The following is a 15,110-nucleotide window of genomic DNA, read 5'->3' on the forward strand; positions in this document are numbered from 1 at the left end:
GGTCAAGGATGCAGATAAACTGACATTGGGGCAAGAGTTGCATATCACCGCCCCCCATGCTATTGAGGGTATACTAAAACAACTACCAGATAGATGGATCAGCAGCGCTCGGCTGACCCACTACTAGGGACTACTGCTAAACCCCTCCAGAATCATCTTTCTGCAGCCTACTGCTCTCAACCCAGCTACACTGCTTCCTAACCCGGATTTACAAACCCCAATCCACGACTGCGGCGACATACTGGCCCAGTTACATGGAACATGAGAGGACTTGCAAGATCTCCCTCTAGCGGATGCTGAAGTCACCTGGTATACGGATGGGAGCAGTTTTGTCCAAAATGGACTCAGGTATGCAGGGGCCGCCGGAACCACTGAGACTGAAATCATATGGGCGGAGGCATTACCTCTGGGCACCTCGGCTCAAAAGGCTGAACTAATCGCCCTAAGGAAAGCTCTCCAGTTGGGAGAGGACAAGAAACTTAACATCATTACTGATAGCCAATACGCCTTTGCTACTGCCCATATTCACGGAGCCATTTACAGAGAGAGAGGCCTCCTCATGGCCGAGGGTAAAACAATCAAAAACAAGAAATAAAGGCCCTCCTCTCAGCATTATGGCTTCCTAAAAAACTAGCCATAATACATTGCCCAGGACACCAGAATTTGGACACTCCGACCTCAAGGGGAAACAACTTGGCGGAGAAGGCAGCCCGAGATGTTGCCCAGGGCGCGGTAATAGAAGCCACCCTACAACTGCCCGACCCTGGAAGCCCTGTTTTGCCAGCTCTGCCTGACTACTCACCAAGAGACTTAGATTGGATAAAAAGTTTGCCCATGACCCAACAATTGACTGGGTGGTGGCTGGCAGCGGATAGCTCCCTCATCCTCCCGGAAGAGCTGGGAAAATAAGTATTATTGAAGATGCATCACGCCACCCACCTGGGGACCCGGAAGATGCAGGACTTGATTAGACATGCCAAAACTACCATGAGAGACATTAGGCCAACAATAGAAAACATTGTATCAACATGCAAGGCCTGCCAGCTCACCAACGCTACCCGCCACCCAACCAACCCTGGATCTAGAGAGCGTGGAAGTCGACCAGGAGCCTACTGGGAGGTGGACTTCACGGAGGTAAAACCGGATAGATAGGGATACAAGTATCTACTGGTATTCATAGACACCTTCTCAGGGTGGGTAGAAGCTTTCCCCACCAAAAGAGAAACAGCGCAGGTGGTGGCCAAAAAGTTGATTGAAGACATCTTGCTGCGGTTCGGGGTTCCTGCACAGGTAGGGTCGGACAATGGGCCAGCCTTTGTATCTCAGGTAAGCCAGGGGGTAGCCCGGGCTTTAGGGGCTAAATAGAAGTTGCATTGCACCTACAGACCCCAGAGCTCGAGACAGGTAGAAAGGATGAATAGGACACTCAAAGAAATATTAAGAAAACTAGTTGCTGAGACTGGTGGGGACTGGGTAGCTCTCCTCCCCTTTGCCCTATACTGGGTGCGGAACTCCCCCTACCAACTGGGACTTACCCCCTTCGAGATTATGTATGGACTACCACCCCCAATAATTCCTAACCTAAAAACAGAGGTGCTAAAAGAAATAGATGATCAAAAATTACTCTTTTGTCTCTGGTCCTTACAATACTCCCACAGGGACACATGGAAGAGACTCAAGGCTCTACATGAGTCAGGCCTGCCACCTGAACCCCACCGCTACTGGCCAGGAGACTGGGTGTTTGTGCACCGCCATCGCCAAGAGACCCTAGAACCCAGATGGAAAGGACCCTTCCTAGTTGTCTTGATGACGCCCACTGCACTCAAGGTTGACGGCATATCCACTTGGGTTCACTACACTCATGTACGGCCTGCAGACCTGTTTGCCTTGAGAGAAGAGTTCCTTCCCCAGTGGAAAGCCAAGCTGGACAAGGCAAATCCCCTCAAGCTCAAACTACAACGACGATAAAAATACTGCTTATGCTGTTGTCTCTACGGCCTGATGCTGCCACTAACCCCCATCAACCCATGAACCTGACTTGGATGGTTTTAAGTGCGACCACAGGAGAGGTAATTAACTCTACCTAAGCCATCTATCCTAAAAATACCTGGTGGCTGGACTTGGAATTTGACCTCTGTCTTCTGGCCGCGGGATCTTGGGACATCTTGGGAGGTAAGAACCCCCAGCAAACCAGAATGTGGGGCCGGCATTAATCGTTGGAATACCTGGCCCCTTACCAACACAGGACCTGGATGCAGTCATTTCATTCAACGAGTGGCCTTGTGAGACACTACCTTCTATGTATGCCCTGGGGGAAGACGGAACCAGGCAACAGTCAGTAATTGCAGGGGGCGGGGCGGGGGGCGCTGACAAATTTTACTGTGCCGCTTGGGGATGCTAGTCAACGGGGACTATCGACTAGGAACCTCCTACTCGAGGAGACTTGATTACTTTGAGTTGCATCCCGGGGCCCGCCGGATTAACTGGGGGACATGGGAGGGGATCTCTCATTACGGGACCTTGTATGAGGTTTCTTTGCAATCTGGTGAGGCTCAAATTTTCAACCAAAGGAAAAAAGTTCCCCAGTTAGGAGGTGGGACAATCTTGGGGCCTCCGGCTGTATCAATCAGGATATGATAATGGATTGCTATTCACTGTTAGGCTAAAAATAGAACCCATACAGGCAGGCCCAAGTCAAGGCATAGGGCCTAATTCTGTCCTAGTGCCCCGAGAGCCTACCCGGACACCTCCTGGGCCCAGCTTTACCAGTACAAACAACACTCCCCCAAATTAACTTTACAGGGCCCAATGTTAAAAACGGTCAGGACCGATTATTTGACATGATAGTTAATACCTATTGGGTCCTAAATTCCACCTGCCCAGACCTGACTAATAGTTGCTGGTTATGTTATGACGTCAAACCCCCTTATTATGAAGGCATAGCCGTCCCGGGAAATTACACCCAAACGAGAGACCACAGAGCTTACCGATGGCAGCAAAGAGGGGACGCAAGATTAACTCTCCAACGAGTGACTGGACAGGGCCTCTGCATAGGGAATGTCCCCCAAACCTATCAACACCTTTGCAATGCCACAGACTCTATAACAACTGAGTACCTGGTACCTCCCCAAGAAAATTGGTGGGCATCCTCCACCGGCTTAGCACCTTGTACACATGGGCAGGTGTTAAATGACTCAAAAGATTTCTCTGTGTTAGTACTATTAGTCCCCCGACTGTTCTATCACTCCAATGATGAACTCCTCCAACAACTAGGAGACTCTCACCGGCCCAAGAGAGAACCGGTCACGGCTTTAACCCTCACAGTCTTGTTGGGGTTAGGAGCGGCCAGGGCAGGAACTGGGATATCCTCTCTGGTATTACAGAGTCAACATTATTCCAGCCTAAGGGCAGCCATTGATCTTGATATCAAGCGACTAGAAAGCTCAGTCAGCCACCTCCAAGAGTCGCTGAGCTCCCTGGCGGAAGTAGTACTGCAAAACAGAAGGGGGCTAGACTTGGTTTTTCTCCAGCAAGGGGGCCTATGTGCCGCATTAGGAGAAGAGTGCTGTTTTTATGTAGATCACTCAGGGGTGGTCAGAGAATCCCTGGCCAAGATAAGAGAAGGGCTGAATCAGAGAAAAAGAGAAAGAGAAATGTCTCAGAGTTGGTTTGAATCCTGGTTCAACTCATCCCCCAGGTTCACAACCCTCATATCTTCCTTGGCAGGGCCTCTGATTATCTTGCTTTTGCTACTCACCTTCGGGCCATGTTTATTAAACAAACTAATAACCTTCATATTGTCACCCTGCTTATTTAACTTATATGCAGAGCACATCATGAGAAACGCTGGACTGGAAGAAACACAAGCTGGAATCAAGATTGCCGGGAGAAATATCAATAACCTCAGATATGCAGATGACACCACCGTTATGGCAGAAAGTGAAGAGGAGCTAAAAAGCCTCTTGATGAAAGTGAAAGAGGAGAGTGGAAAAAGTTGGCTTAAAGCTCAACATTCAGAAAACAAAGATCATGGCATCCGGTCCCATCACTTCATGGGAAATAGATGGGGAAACAGTAGAGACAGTGTCAGACTTTATTTTTTTGGGCTCCAAAATCACTGCAGATGGTGATTGCAGCCATGAAATTAAAAGACGCTTACTCCTTGGAAGAAAAGTTATGACCAACCTAGATAGCATATTCAAAAGCAGAGACATTACTTTGTCAACTAAGGTCCATCTAGTCAAGGCTATGGTTTTTCCTGTGGTCATGTATGGATGTGAGAGTTGGACTGTGAAGAAGGCTGAGCGCCGAAGAATTGATGCTTTTGAACTGGGGTGTTGGAGAAGACTCTTGAGGGTCCCTTGGACTGCAAGGAGATCCAACCAGTCCATTCTGAAGGAGATCAGCCCTGGGATTTCTTTGGAAGGAAAGATGCTGGGGCTGAAACTCCAGTACTTTGGCCACCTCATGTGAAGAGTTGACTCATTGGAAAAGACTCTGATGCTGGGAGGGATTGGGGGCAGGAGGAGAAGGGGACAACCGAGGATGAGATGGCTGGATGGCATCACAGACTCGATGGACGTGAGTCTGAGTGAACTCCGGGAGATGGTGATGGACAGGGAGGCCTGGTGTGCTGCGACTCATGGGGTCGCAAAGAGTTGGACACGACTGAGCGACTGAACTGAGCTGAACTGAACTGAATAACCTTCATCAAAAGCGACATCAACATGGTGCAGCTCATGGTGCTCAGGTCCCAATATACAGCCCTACCAATGGCCCCCTTAACGGGAGACAATATAGAAGTGACTACAGACCCATGATTGGGTCTGTCCTGGATCCTTGAGAAGGGGGGAATGAAGAACCTAAGCTACTCCATTTTGTCAAAAAGAGAATGTTATGCCCAAGTCGCGAAATCTCCCAGTGACCACCAGGGATCCGGTATCCGATGCAAAAGCAAGAGGGTTTTTATTACCAAGCTCGAGCTGGGGCTCCCACCGTTACCGACACAGCAGCTAAGGAGAGGAGCCCCGAACTCTGGGTTACATTGCTTATATAGGGTATTCTCGCGCGAAAAATTCGAAAAACGGGAGTTTCCGGATTGGGAGACGTCTAATTGGTTACCTTCTGTGGAAGGGTCAGGTGTTGGGTTCTGACTGGTTTTCATTTCCCGGGCTTAATTCGAATTTCCCAGGCAGGTCATAAGTCCTGAACGTAAAGTCAGGAGATCCTGATCTGGGATCTGATTGGCTCAAAGGTGGTGGGGTGAGGTCAGGGGATTTCCAAAGACTCTTTCCTCAGAACTCTAAAATGGAGGTTTTTTTTTTTTTTTTTTTTTTTAACAAAATGGAGTGGCTTAGGTTCTTCAAGAACTCCATTTTGTGAGGTTCCGGGAAAAGGACTCTGGAAATCACCCGACCTCACCTCTCTACCCACAAGCCGATCAGACCTCGGACCAAAATCTCCTGATTTCACGTTCAGGAATTTGTGGTTCACCTAGGTAATAAGAGCCAATCAGAAATCAACACACAACCCCTCGGAAGAGGGTGACCAATCAGATGTCCTCCAGCCTGGAAATCCCCTTTTCCACGAATATACCCTATATAAGCAATGTAACCCAAAACTCGGGGCTCCTTCCCATAGCCGCTGCATCAGTGATGGCGGGAGCCCTAGCTTGGTAATAAAGACTCTTGCTTTTGCATCGGACATTGGCTCCCTGGTGGTCATTGGGAGATTTGGCGACTTGGGCATAACAGTTCTTCATTCATCCCAGAGATGTGGTGAGTGCCCACTGTATGCACAGCTAGAGAGAGAGGGGCCCAGTTTTAACCAGTCTTCACTTCTGCCCCATTTTACCACCTTTATCCTCTGGGACTCTTCCTTCTACACCTTCACTTCTCTCCATCTCGGTTGATGCCTTTCTCTCCACCCTCCAATGAGCCCACGTTTTCCCCTCGGACACCTTGAAAGGTACAACAGAACCGCTCTGCTCTCCTCCTCCCTGGGCAGGTCCAGCTGGGAGCTGAGGGAACAGCTGCAGAGTGGGAGGCACTGTGCCCACTTACCTGACCTGGTGCTCAGGCAGCCCTCTGCAGTAGCTTACTGAGGCTCTGGAATGGGAGGGTATTGAACCAAAGTGAAAGTACGTGGTGTGGTGTGCCAGCAGACTACCCCCTGGTGTGGGAGCCCTGCGAGAGCCACTGAATGGTGGAGTTGAAGGTGGCACTGTCCAGCTCAGCACCTGGCCAGAGCAGGGCAGCAGGGTTTGGTTTTCTGTTTCAAGGTGAGACTTCTGTCATCTATATCAACTCTCCTGCATGTAAACAATGAAAAGAACATTTGTGTCTCCCCCACGCTCCCCATAAGGTACTTTGCTATACATGTTGATTATAAAAAGTAGTTTTAAGTAACACTGATATGCCAAGAAGAAAGTATGATTCACCCTAATCTCACCACTCCGTAACCATAATTGACGCTCAACTGTTGGACCTTCATCCTTTTTGCCCTTCATGTGCACACAGATCACATGTGATTTTTCAGTTACCAATACAGTAGCTACCTTGTATGAGCACTGTGTGTCAGGCCTTATCCATGTGCTGGCTTGCAGTAGCTCCTCCTGCCTCAGGGCCTTTGTTTGCTTTGTGTGTTCCCCTGGCTATACCAGATGCAGTTGTCACCCCAGAATTTTAAGTTTCCTCTTAAATATCAGTTTCTGTTTTCTTCAACAGACTGGAAGCTCTCAGAGGGCAGGAACTGTCTCTTTGCCTGCCACAGAGATATTCAATAAATACTGTCAAATGAGTGTGCAAGTGATCTCATTTCATCTTCACCACTCCGAGGGGGCATTGTTCCCCTCGTTTTTTTAGAGATGACAAAAATGAGAAGGAAAGAAACCCAAAACAAAACAGAAGTTATTTAACCAGCCCAAAGTCACAGGGTTCATAAGTGGATCCATATGTCCATATGGTTACCTCCACCCAACCTGTGAACTCGATTTTAAGTTTTGACCACGAAGCAACTGCTGTCTCACCGACTAGTGAGACAGCTTTTCCCTTTCACCAATATATTGTGCAAGTCTTTGTCAACAGATACACATTTGGGTATGTAATGTTTAACGATGCCATGGAATTACATTGTGTGGATGTAATGTATTCATCAGGTCCTTATTGGGCTTTCCAGTTTTTCCAGGTTACAGGGGATTCCGTGATGAACACATGTGCTTGCGCACTTCTCGGAGCACTCGTACTTTTATTCCTTAGTAAAAATTCCTAGAAACCTGCACATTTGTTTACATCGTGACCAGCTGCGAGGTGGGGAAGTGAGATGGTTGAAGTGGGAATCCGTGGGTAGGTTGCGCCTCAGAATCTCTGCGGAACTCTGTCAAAATGTCGTGCTCGCACCGCACCCCAGAAGCCCTATGGTGGTTCCGGGGCACTGGCACTGTCTTAAAGGACTGCAGGAGATTCGGAGGTACCCAGGGGGAGACCGCTGGAGTAAACACGTGGTCGCGGCAGATGCAAAGGCGCAGAGTTCGTAAAACAAACGCTCCGCACTCGGGCAGTTTGCTAGTCTCCGTAGAAAGGCTTAGGAGGAACGCGATTAGAGAGCATCTTCAAACTCCTCGGGGTAGACGGGGGCCAGGGTTGGGGGTCCAGTTTTGATTCTGCCCGCCCCAGTGGGCTGGGCAGAGAGGCGGGGGTGGGGGAAGAGGAGGATGACAGCTGGGAGGATGACGTAATGTGCTCCGGGGGGCTCCGAGCGGACGCGGGGCGGACGGCATTAACCCTTTCTCCCCTAGTAGGTGGACCGAGTTAGCTCGCGGAGCCAAACCATGAGAAAAGGGAACTGTTCCTTTAAACGTGGGGGGAAAGAAGGTTCGTCTGAGGACCCGGGGGACTCGCTCTTCGTATTCGCTTAAGAGCCGCCAGAGGTGGGGCCTCACTATGCAAATCCGAGCTGCTGATCGTCGACGCGCCATCACCCCACGCGCCGGCCCGCGCGCCGATTGGCCACGACCAGCCTGGTCCCATTGACAACAAACAAGAGGGAGCCCGGCCCGGGGGGCGGGGCCACGGAGGGCGCGGGCTGGGGGCGGGGCGGCGCTGCCCCGCCCCCGTCCCGCGCGGCGCAAACATGGCGGCGGCTGGCACCGGCCGCTGAGGCGGTAACCCGGCGGGGGCTGTTGGGTGTCATGGGCGGCGACGGCGGCACCGCCCCCGTGTCTCCCTGAGCGGGACGGCAGAGGAGGCGTGGGGCGGGGGGGAGGTGGTCTTCTGCGCCGAGCCGGGCGATGGACGGGAGCGGCGAGCTGGGCGGTCTGGAGACCATGGAGACGCTGACGGAGTTGGGCGACGAGCTGACCCTGGGGGACATCGACGGTGAGTGGTGGGGTGGGGTGGGTGAAAGAGCGGGGGGCGGGGGGCGCGCGCGGCGAGGAAGGGGTTACGGCGGCGCGCGCGGGTGCGCGTGCGCCCACCTTCTCACACACAGCCCGCCGCCGGCCAGCCCCGTCTCACGCGGGAGGAACCGGCGCGCGCGGTCGCCGCGGCCGTCCGCAACCCTTCCGCGCGCTGCGGGCTTCTGCCCCGCCCGGCGGCTGGGCTCCGGCAGGCCGCGCGGGAGCTGCTCCGGGGGTCGCCTCGTGTCCGGAAGCCCAGCGAGGGTCGCGGGGTCGGCGGGGGCGGGGGGGGCCTGAAGGGAGCGGCCAGCGGAGAGCGCGCGGCCGCTGCCTCCGTCGCGCGCCGTCCGAGGTCCCGCTCTGCCCGCCAGCCCAAGCGGCTCCGCTTCGCACCTGTCACTCCCCACCGGGCCGCGTGGGCTGCTCTGGGAGATTCCCGGGGCCGGGCCCCCATGCTCCGCGTCCTCCCCCCTCCGTGGTCTTCCCGGGGTTGGACCGCGGCCGAATTCTCCCGGCGCTTGGGAAAACTTTGGGGGGCAACCAGAAGCTTAGTCGCTGATGAAGCGAGCGGTGGCGGCGGAGTGTTGGACGAATCTCCCCGCGATAGAGACCCGGGCGCTCCTGCTGTCGCGCTGCAAAGGGAGTTGAGCCGCAGGAATTTTGAGTTGTGCTCTCCCCGACCCCCTCGGGGACCGGTTGGGGAGCGGGTGGCCTTTGTTCCGGCCACCTTCACAGCGGAGAGGAAGAGCTGTAGGAGCCCAGGGGATCGTTTTGTGATCACGGAACCCAAAGTTTGGAGGTCAGAGACTTGCCCAAGGTCACCCAAGCTGTTTACAGCACACAGCTACTGGGTCAGTGTTGCCGTCGCTGCTAACATCAGTCTTTTCACCTGATCTTTTGAGGGTGAGAGGTCCAGTGAGTGGATTAGTCGTCCTAGTAATAATAATAACTCCCAGCAGTTGGGCGGAGAAGGCAATGGCACCCCACTCCAGTACTCTTGCCTGGAAAATCCCATGGACAGAGGAGCCTGGTAGGCTGCAGTCCATGGGGTCTCGAAGAGTCGGGCACGACTGAGCGACTTCACTTTCACTTTTTTACTTTCATGCATTGGAGAAGGAAATGGTAACCCACTCCAGTGTTCTTGCCTGAGAATCCCAGGGACAGGGGAACCTGGTGGGCTGCCGTCTATGGGGTCACACAGAGTCAGACACGACTGAAGTGACTTAGCAGCAGCAGTTGGGCTCTTCTGATAGTCTAGGCCCCACTTATGTTGTTTCACTGGTTCCTCATTATAATCCCTGAAGTAGATATTCTTACTGCTCCGATTTTATAGGGGACCTAAGTCAGGAGATGTTAACTTGTCTCAGGTCACTCCCTCTAGATTCTCCAGAACCCGTGCTCTTAATCAGTAAATGACTCCGGGGCATTGTGCTCTCCAGTTTACAAAGTGCTTTCTTGTGCCAGGATCTTACTACAGCCTTGCCGGCAGGTAGGTATGAAAGCTTCATCTCATTATACAGATGAAGAAACCGAGGCAGCAGAAGATTCTCTTCCAGGGGAAGAGACAGTGGCAGCAGCTAATTGAAAAGGATCCGTTTCTCATTTTGCTTCTGTAACAACCCTGTGGCCTGACCTTGTTTTCCTATTTTGGTCATCCAGGCAGTGTGGTAAGACTCTTAAATGAAGCCCTAAATCTAACCACAGACTTTTTCTGTTGGATGCTCCCAAATGCAGAGCTGTGTTGACAAAAGGAGGGAGGGAGGTTCTTGGAACTTAACAAGGACAGCTAACGTGTCGTGAGCACTTGTGTGCCAGGCACCGTGTTAAGCAGTTAGTGCGCATCAATGTTCTCAATCCTTTAACAAGTTCCATCCGGTAGAGACTGCTTGTTATACTACATTCATCCCTTTTTTATAGATCCTGAAACTGAGGCTCAAGGCAGTTGATTAACTTACCCAGGCTTACACAGCCAGTAAGGAGTATGTCTATAACTGCCTACCAGCAGCCTCACACAAAGAAATTTGTGTGGATTTTTCCTTCCCATTCCGAAACTGATCCCTGTTTGTTTTCATTTATAAATTTATAATGTGTTAAAGTGTGCGTATGTGCATGCTGAGTCGCTTCAGCCATGTCTGACTCTGTGACCCTATGGACTATATAGCCCGCCAGGCTCCTCTGTCCATGGGGTTTTTCCAGGCAAGAATACTGGAGTGGGTGGCCATGCTCTTCTCCAGGGTATCTTCCCGACCAAGGGATCAAACCCACAGCTCCTGTGTCTCCTGGATTGCAGGTGGATTCTTTACTGCTGAGCCACTGGAAGTGCACTGTGTTGAAGTACCTGGTGGTTAAGTAGTAACCTTATCCCTATAGATTGTTGAGTAAGATGAACATTCTGGAAACTCCCACAGTGGTTAAGTGGCTTCACAGGGCTCCATGTTGGATTTGGGGTAAAGTGGTCCCCTGTCTTCATTGGTTGACAAGTATTCACATGCCAGCTGTAGTTTCTGAGCTATAGGGAACATGAGAAGATAAGGAAGATAGAATTGTATGGCTTTGTGGAGATGAATGATAATAAAACCGTAGTGTATGTGTGTGGTATGCATGCTCAGTTCTGTCCAACACTTTGCGGCCCCTTGGACTATAGCCCGCAGGGTTCCTCTGTCCATGAAATTCTCTAGGCAAGAGTACTGGAGTAGGTTGCCATTTCCTCCTTCAGGGGATCTTCCCAACCCAGGGATTGAACCTGCATCTCCTTTGTTTCCTGCATTGGCAGGCAGACTCTTTACCACTGAGCCGCCTGGTAAGCATACTGAGTATAGAACAGCTCAGTTATACAGGGCAGTTAGTGAAAGTCAGTGAATGTGGATGGAGCTTGGTAAATACTGGCTTACCAGGAAGACCACACCAAAGAGATGGCCCTGGACTCAGGTCTTAGAGCAGAGTTGGGCGGGCTGAAGACCAGTGGTCTGCAGGTATCCTTGAATGGTCACCCATACACCCCACTCCAGAACATCAACCCTATGAGGGCCAGGACCTTTGTTTTGTTTCTTTCACCTAGAATTAAGTATCTGTAGCATGTTTGAATGAGTCCAAGGACTTTGAGCTAGGCAGGAGTAGAATAATGAATATTAGGCTCAGCCCTTGGTGTTGGATCAGATCAGGGCTAGATGTTTCTGGGAGCCAGTCAGCTGGAGAAGAGACTCTGTGGGTATGAACACATATATTTTTTTTGTTTGTGTGTGGTGGGGGAGAGAGGGTACCTACCACCTAGAGAACTCATTCCTGCCTCAAGGAGACAGCCATCTGGGTGTGTGATGACGATCCTAAGAGAGTGACGGGATGGGGAGAGGAAGTAGCAGTTGTGCAAGGTGCTGGACATGACAAGACTTGGCCTCAGTGAAACCTGGTCCTGAAGACAGAGTAGAGGTGGAATTTAAGTTCCCATTTAGGCTTTGATGTAGGGCATTGGGAGGGTTCAGAAGCTAGCAGGAAGAGCTGGTTTGGGGAGATGATGAAAATTTGTCTTTAAATGGACTGAAATTGAGGCACTAGTAGGAAAGGAGAGAGAGATTCAGGAGAACATCAAAACTAGGGGTGGAGATTAAAGACTGCTGCTGCTAAGTCACTTCAGTCGTGTCCGACTCTGTGCGACCCCAGAGATGGCAGCCCACCAGGCTCCCCCACCCATGGGATTTTCCAGGCAAGAACACTGGAGTGGGTTGCCATTGCCTTCTCCAGATTAAAGACTAGTCACTCAGGTGACTCGTCACTAGGACAGAGGTGAGAGGAAAACATGGAACTGGACAGGCGAGGAAAGTGTAATAATCTCAGGGGAAGCGAGCTTTTAGAGGAGCAGTGGATGATAGAGACAGGGCTGCAGAAGACAGCAAGGATGATGAGGCTCTGAAAGGACTCGTGGGATTCGGCAATTAGGAGATCCACTGGAGGAAGCGATTGGGTGAAGTGGTCTAAGGCTGGGTAAACAGAGTCAGGAGGGCAAGTAAGGGCAGCGGTTCTCAGTGGAGAAGGTTGGAGAAACTTTTCAGTAAGCTAATTTACATTCTGCCCTTGTGAATTGGCCTCTTCTGGACATTTCATATGAATGGAATCATACACTGAGTGGCCTTCGTCACTTAGCATAAGGTTGCAGTTCATCTGTGTTGCACCAGTGTTCCCTTATATGGATACTCCGTGTTTTATCGGTTCATCACTTGTTAGACATTTAGCTTGTTTCCACATTTTGGCTATTATAAATGAAGCTGCTGTGAGCATTCATGTACAGATTTTCTGTGGGCATGCTTTCTTTTCTCTTGGGTAGATTCTCTATGGTTTTTGTCGCCGTTTGTTTTTTTCCTAGGGTTTATAATAGCTCCATTTATTCACTTGCTTACTTTCCATGTTCTCATAACTAAGTTATCCCTAAATCTTACGACAGAAGCTCAGTTTGGTGGTCAGTTCTTTGCATTCCCCTTGTTGATATCTCTTCTGAAAATTTCCCTCTTTTTGCTGTGTCTGATTGTGGTTCTAGGTCTATTGTTCCTCGTTTATACAGGGACTACCCTTGACTATCAGCTGGGGTCAGGGGCATGTTGAAGCCCTTATTCCCTTGTTTTGTGTGTGTGTGTGTGTGTGTGTTTTACTCTGATTTGATGGAGCACATCCTCCAGTAGCTTCCTAAGAAAGAGTACATTAGAAGTAAATCTGGGGGGACCTTACCTCTCTAAAAATATCTTTATTCTAACCTCTCCAGTCTGATAGTTTGGGTGAGTTTAGAATTTCAGGTTGAAGGCATTGCCTCGTTTGCTAGCTTTCAGTAGTTGGGCATCTGATACTGTTTTGACTCCTACCCTCTGTGTGTGACCTGTTTTCCCTGGAAGTTTGTGGGCCCTTCTCTTTATCCCTGGTGCTCTGAACTCCACAAGGATGTCCGCTAATGTGACTGCGTGGTTGGTCTGTGCCTGCTTGGTGGGCTCTGGAGGGCTCCCAGAGTCGGATACCTGCCTGCGTGCAGTCCCCCTGCTGGCCACCCAGCCTGCCCTCCTCTCTGCTGAGAAGTCTGTGGTTCCTGAGCCTTTGGGTGGCACTGGCTCTTGGACCTCTGCTGGCTCCTCCCGGCGGACAGTTCTGTCTTGGGCAGTGTCCCTGGACACTACCTGGCACTAAAGAGGCACTCTGTAAAGATGTGTCTAATGAGGAGAGGAAAGCACTTCAGGCTCTAGGTGTTGGCTGGGCCCCTAGCCTGTGTGTCTACGTCACTGGGAAGGTTGGAGTGGCCAGCCCGGTGTGGGGGAGGAGGTGAGGAGAGGGGTAGAAACTGATTCCACGTCTCTACAGTGAGTCATACTTCGGGAAAGCTGCTCAGTGAGGTGGAGCCTCGATCTGCCTCTTACCCCATTTTCAAGGTGTAAGCTCTGCCTTGGCCCTGAGGTATATGTCGCTGGTGCTAGTGTCTGGATTGAAAGCCGCTGTTGCTCTTAGCTTGCTTATTTTCTACGAGTTTTTAGCTCCTGGTCTCATCCAGTTCCATTTCCTGGGATACATCTGGGCTTGCTCACACCTCCGAGCCAGTCTCCCTGGGTTTCTCCTCCTTCCTGGGTCTGTTGGTCTCGCCCTTGACAAACATTGTCCTGCTCACACCCGGGCCTGTGGCCACTGTGCTGAGCGCTGCCTGCCTCTCAGTCTTCTCCGTCATCCTCATACTCAGCCCAGGCTTGGCTTTTTTTTTTTAAGTGAATTTTTGCTTCTATATAGATCTTTTCTTTCCTCAATTTCGTAATTAAAAAAGGAACTTCTTAAGCGACTTTATTCTAGTGCCCCCTGAATATCAAATTGTCTCTCCTGCTGGGTTTGTGTATGAACTTTATGTTAAAGTGCACATGAAACATTATAGCATTTTCACTTATGGGTTACTGTGCATGGAAGCAGTTGACGTGTAATTGTCACGTTATCCAGTGTAATTCATCTGAGGCGGCAAACGCCTGTTCAGGTCCCTGTGGAACATTTTCATCATTTGCAGTTTCATCAGCCTAAGTATTGTTGCCCTGAACACACATGAGCAAATCACTTTGGAGTTAGTCCGTTGGTGTGTGTTCCTCATCAAGGACTCTTCAAGTCAAGAGCTGGGTGATAGCTCTTACACACTGCCAGCTGTAGCCCTTTCATTTAAAAACACTTTTTCAATATGATAAATTACTGTGGTGATTGGAACTTACCACTTGGAAAATATTTTTTTAATGATACATTCATAAAGCAAAATAAAAAATATGAAAGGGGTGCTATGGAAAGTCTTGTCCCCAGCCCTGTCATCATCTACTTAGGGTCCACAACCCCCAGGTTATTCATTTTTTCATTTCCTTTACATCCTTCAAAACTTAATGCAGATAGAAGCGAATAGCATGTATGGATTTTCATTTTTGCTCCCCTTTTGATTTTTCACAAATAGCTCGCATGCTCTAAGTTTTGTTTTTCTGCTGATGTTGATGTTAGAGATCTTCCCAGTCTCCTTCACTGCTGCGTGGTTCTCCATTATATAGACGCACTGTAACTCATCTGCCCAGGCCCTTTTTGGTGGACATTTGAGGGTGTTTCCAGGCTTACTATGAAAAATGTGCTGGTTTGAATAGCTGTGTAAATTCATCGTTGCACACATGTGCAGGTATGTGTGCGTGCCCTGTCGTGTCTGACTCTTTGCGACCCTCTGAACTATAGCGCACCA

At 50.4% G+C, this 15,110-nt stretch overlaps 2 protein-coding genes across 3 annotated transcripts in view; both read left to right on the forward strand.

Annotated features, from left to right (window-relative positions):
• Nucleotides 1-6,799, forward strand: part of CCDC134 (coiled-coil domain containing 134) — a 36,075-nt gene extending 29,276 nt beyond the window's left edge. The window contains exon 8 of the transcript XR_006059491.2: nt 1,659-6,799. The gene's annotated coding sequence lies outside the window, so the exon portion shown is untranslated. The remainder of the gene's footprint in view (nt 1-1,658) is intronic.
• Nucleotides 6,800-8,112: 1,313 nt separating this feature from the next.
• SREBF2 (sterol regulatory element binding transcription factor 2) overlaps nt 8,113-15,110 on the forward strand; it is a 64,454-nt gene continuing 57,456 nt past the window's right edge. For both annotated transcript variants that reach the window (XM_042247805.1, XM_027968156.2), the window contains exon 1: nt 8,113-8,375. In XM_042247805.1, the coding sequence (XP_042103739.1) occupies nt 8,288-8,375 (88 nt within the window). In that variant the 5' untranslated portion in view covers nt 8,113-8,287. The remainder of the gene's footprint in view (nt 8,376-15,110) is intronic.

Source organism: Ovis aries, chromosome 3 (genome assembly GCF_016772045.2).
Source record: "Ovis aries strain OAR_USU_Benz2616 breed Rambouillet chromosome 3, ARS-UI_Ramb_v3.0, whole genome shotgun sequence".
Taxonomy (NCBI): Eukaryota; Metazoa; Chordata; class Mammalia; order Artiodactyla; family Bovidae; genus Ovis; species Ovis aries.